Genomic DNA, 5,000 nt, shown 5'->3' on the forward strand with positions numbered 1-5,000 from the left:
TCTCTCTACACACACACACACACACACTCCCTTTCTCTCTCTCTCTACACACACACACACACACACTCCCTTTCTCTCTCTCTATATCTCTACACACACACACACACACACCCTCTCACTCTCTCTATGTCTCTACACACACACACACACACCCACTCCCTTTCTCTCTCTCTACACACACACACACACACTCCCTTTCTCACTCTCTCTCTCTCTCTACACACACACACACACTCCCTTTCTCACTCTCTCTCTGTCTCTACACACACACACACACTCCCTTTCTCTCTCTCTCTACACACACACACACACTCCCTTTCTCTCTCTCTATATCTCTACACACACACACACACACACACCCTCTCACTCTCTCTCTATGTCTCTACACACACACACACACACACACACACTCCCTTTCTCTCTCTCTCTACACACACACACACACACTCCCTTTCTCTCTCTCTACACACACACACACACACACTCCCTTTCTCACTCTCTCTCTATGTCTCTACACACACACACACACACTCCCTTTCTCTCTCTCTCTACACACACACACACACACACACACACTCCCTTTCTCACTCTCTCTCTATGTCTCTACACACACACACACACACACTCCCTTTCTCTCTCTCTCTACACACACACACACACACACACACACACTCCCTTTCTCACTCTCTCTCTATGTCTCTACACACACACACACACTCCCTTTCTCTCTCTCTATATCTCTACACACACACACACACACACACTCCCTTTCTCTCTCTCTATATATCTCTACACACACACACACTCCCTTTCTCTCTCTCTCTCTACACACACACACACACACACACACTCCCTTTCTCACTCTCTCTCTATATCTCTACACACACACACACACTCCCTTTCTCTCTCTATATATCTCTACACACACACACACTCCCTTTCTCTCTCTATATATCTCTACACACACACACACTCCCTTTCTCTCTCTATATATCTCTACACACACACACACACACACACTCCCTTTCTCTCTCTCTCTACACACACACACACTCCCTTTCTCTCTCTCTCTACACACACACACTCCCTTTCTCACTCTCTCTCTATGTCTCTACACACACACACACACACACACACTCCCTTTCTCTCTCTCGCTACACACACACACACACTCCCTTTCTCACTCTCTCTCTATGTCTCTACACACACACACACACACACACTCCCTTTCTCTCTCTCTCTACACACACACACACACACTCCCTTTCTCTCTCTCTATATCTCTACACACACACACACACTCCCTTTCTCACTCTCTCTATAGCTCTACACACACACACACACTCCCTTTCTCACTCTCTCTCTATATCTCTCTACACACACACATACAATACCTCTGTCTGTCTCTCTCTCTCTCTCTCTCTCTCTCTCTCTCTCTCCCTCTCTCTCTCTCCAAACACACACACACACACACACACAATACCTGAGCGTTTGGAGCGCAGGATGATTCTCTCCTCTGTCCGTCTCCTCACTCTCAGCTGTAGGGATAAATAGATGATAGGTTAGAGAGCACTATACAGGAGTGTGTGTGTGTGTGTGTGTGTGTGTGTGTAAGAGAGAGAGATAGATAGAGAGAGAGAGAGAGAGAGAGAGAGACAATTCTTGGACAACCCACAACTTGATCAGCAACACTAATACGAACACACACACACACACACACAGATATCTGTGTTCCTTAATTAATTATACAGATGTGTGTTATGGACAGATTCACTGGCCATAGAGACAGATTTAAAACACAGACAGATACAATCTATAGTAAGATATGGATTTAGGCTAATCTGAAAGTGTGTATGTGTGTGTGTGTGGTCTGAGCTAACAGCAGCCACTGAGTGGACGTGGTACCAGACTGAATGAAAAATAAACATCCTCATTACTTCATTAGTCTGTGTGTGTGTGTGTGTGTGTTGATAGCATGACTGTTATGTGTGTTAGCATTTTCACACTCGTATCCCATTAATGATGGTCATTAGGAACGGGACTCTCAGAAGCGTGTGTTTTGACACTCATTCCATCAGTTCCAGCAGTCCCAGTGACCACGTGCTGACCTGTGAGCTTTGCTTATGTAGTGGACAAGGGGCAGGGCTACCAGGTGTTGACGCTGGACAAGATGGCTGACAACACTCCGGTGGATGAGACGTCTTACAAAGGTCTGTTTTTGAACCGCATGCGCCTGGGTCATATGCTGAAAATAATCGGAGATTATTAATAATGTTAGCGTACTTGTATTAGCATGCTAGTAAATAAGCTAGCTCACCTCAGCAATAATTTACTAAACAAAAACTGCTAGCTTGACAGTTAGCTATAAAATAAACCTTTATACTTGTTAGCATTCAAGACAGCCATTAATCCTAAGTAAAGTTCAAAGGTCAGACGTGTGGCTTTATTTCCTAAAGCAATTAAAACACTTTAGGAAAACATACAGACGTTTGACATTTGTTCCTGACACACAAACACACACGGGTCACACCAGCACACGGTCAGACTCCCAGTGATAAACACAGAATGTTCCAGAATGCTGGAGTAAATAATGTCAGCCATGATTAGTGTGTTAGCGACAGTTTAACAAATCTGGACCAACCACAAGGCAGCCAGCTGACCACACACTCACAACTCATTGGTCCAGAAGAGCAGTGTTTCTCCAGATACTACAGATACACGGGTCTCACACACACACACACACACACATACCATTAGCCTCATTTCCAGTAACAGTAGGCTGTTTTTCAGCGTCTGCATTCTTTTGTTGCTTAGCAACAGCATTGTTACGAGTAGAACAGGGAGTGTGTCATGTCCTCGACGACCCCCCCACCCCCATGGAAACTCACCGTCGCTCTGTTTGAATGTTTGTGTCTAAACTGAGACGCGAACGAGTGAGCATGAGTAAACAAATGTCACGCTAACACACAGCGCTAGCAGTGATGAAGCCCAAGTCCAAACAAGATGAGGCCAAGATTCATTCACACCTCCACCACTGAGCAATGAGATCAACTAAGGAGCTGACCAATGAGAGCAGCCAAGGATCTCACCAATGAAAACAGCCAAGGAACTGACCATTGATATCAGCCAAGCAGCTGACCAATGAAAGCAGCCAAAGAGCTGACCAGTGAGTGCAGGTGAGGAGTTGACCAATGAGAGCAGCCAAAGAGCTGACCAATGAGAGCAGCCGAGGAATTGACCAATGAGAGCAGCCGAGGAGCTGACCAATGAGATCAACTGAGGATCTGCCAAAGAGAGCTGCCGAGGAGCTGACTAATGATAGGAGCTAAGGAGCTGACCAATGAGAGCAGCCAAAGAGCTGACCAGTGAGAGCAGCTGTGGAGCTGACCAATGAGATAAACTGAGGATCTGCCACAGAGAGCAGCCGAGGAGCTGACCAATGTGAGCAGTTGAGGAGCTGACCAATGAGATAAACTGAGGAGCTGACCAATGAGAGCTGCCGAGGAGCTGACCAATGATAGCAGCCAAGGAGCTAACCAATGATAGCAGCCAAGGAGCTGACCAATGATAACAGCCAAGGAGCTAACCAATGAGAGCAACCGAGGAGCTGACCAACGAGAGCAGCCGAGGAGCTGGCCAACGAGAGCAGTTGAGGAGCTGACCAACGAGAGCAGTTGAGGAGCTGGCCAACGAGAGCAGTTGAGGAGCTGGCCAACGAGATAAACTGAGGAGCTGACCAATGAGATAAACTGAGGAGCTGACCAATGAGAGCTGCTGAGGAGCTGACCAATGAGAGCAGCCAAGGAGCTGACCAATGAGAGCAACTGAGGAGCTGACCAATGAGAGCAACCGAGGAGCTGACCAACGAGAGCAGTTGAGGAGCTGACCAATGAGAGCAGTTGAGGAGCTGGCCAATGAGAGCAGTTGAGGAGCTGACCAATGAGATAAACGGAGGAGCTGACCAATGAGAGCTGCTGAGGAGCTGACCAATGATAGCAGCCAAGGAGCTGACCAATGAGAGCAACCGAGGAGCTGACCAATGAGAGCAGCTGAGGAGCTGACCAACGAGAGCAGCTGAGGAGCTGACCAACGAGAGCAGCTGAGGAGCTGACCAACGAGAGCAGCTGAGGAGCTGACCAACGAGAGCAGCTGAGGAGCTGACCAACGAGAGCAGTTGAGGAGCTGACCAACGAGAGCAGCTGAGGAGCTGACCAACGAGAGCAGCTGAGGAGCTGACCAACGAGAGCAGCTGAGGAGCTGACCAACGAGAGCAGCTGAGGAGCTGACCAACGAGAGCAGTTGAGGAGCTGACCAATGAGAGCAGTTGAGGAGCTGACCAACGAGAGCAGCTGAGGAGCTGACCAACGAGAGCAGTCGAGGAGCTGACCAATGAGAGCAGTTGAGGAGCTGACCAATGAGATAAACTGAGGAGCTGACCAATGAGAAACTGAGGAGCTGACCAATGATAGCAGCCAAGGAGCTGACCAATGAGAGCAACCGAGGAGCTGACCAATGAGAGCAGCCGAGGAGCTGACCAATGAGAAACTGAGGAGCTGACCAATGAGAGCTGCTGAGGAGCTGACCAATGATAGCAGCCAAGGAGCTGACCAATGAGATAAACTGAGGAGCTGACCAATGAGATAAACTGAGGAGCTGACCAATGCGAGCAGATGATATTGGAGCCTTTACAATAAAACACGATAAAAGATCCAGCTATTAGTGTGATGCGGGTCAACATCGCGGCTTGAGAGTGTGTTTGACATCAGTTTCAGCATGTTCTCACCTCATCTCACACACACACACACACACACACACACACACACACACACAGCTGGGTCTGTGGTCTCATCATCTGCACACATTGTGCACATGTGGTGTTCTATCCTGGACCAGACACACACACACACACACACACACACACACACTACTGATGCTAATACTCATGAACTCTGATTAGCCTCCTGTCTGATTCTGTAATCTGATAACTGCTTGACGTCACA

At 48.0% G+C, this 5,000-nt stretch overlaps 1 protein-coding gene across 4 annotated transcripts in view; it reads right to left on the bottom strand.

The window, feature by feature from the left end:
- Nucleotides 1–5,000, bottom strand: part of eda (ectodysplasin A) — a 42,354-nt gene that overhangs the window by 20,312 nt on the left and 17,042 nt on the right. For all 4 annotated transcript variants that reach the window (XM_058383961.1, XM_058383959.1, XM_058383960.1 and 1 more), the window contains exon 2: nucleotides 1,484–1,538. In XM_058383961.1, the coding sequence (XP_058239944.1) occupies nucleotides 1,484–1,538 (55 nt within the window). The remainder of the gene's footprint in view (nucleotides 1–1,483; nucleotides 1,539–5,000) is intronic.

Source organism: Hemibagrus wyckioides, linkage group LG28 (assembly GCF_019097595.1).
Source record: "Hemibagrus wyckioides isolate EC202008001 linkage group LG28, SWU_Hwy_1.0, whole genome shotgun sequence".
In the NCBI taxonomy this organism is placed as follows: Eukaryota; Metazoa; Chordata; class Actinopteri; order Siluriformes; family Bagridae; genus Hemibagrus; species Hemibagrus wyckioides.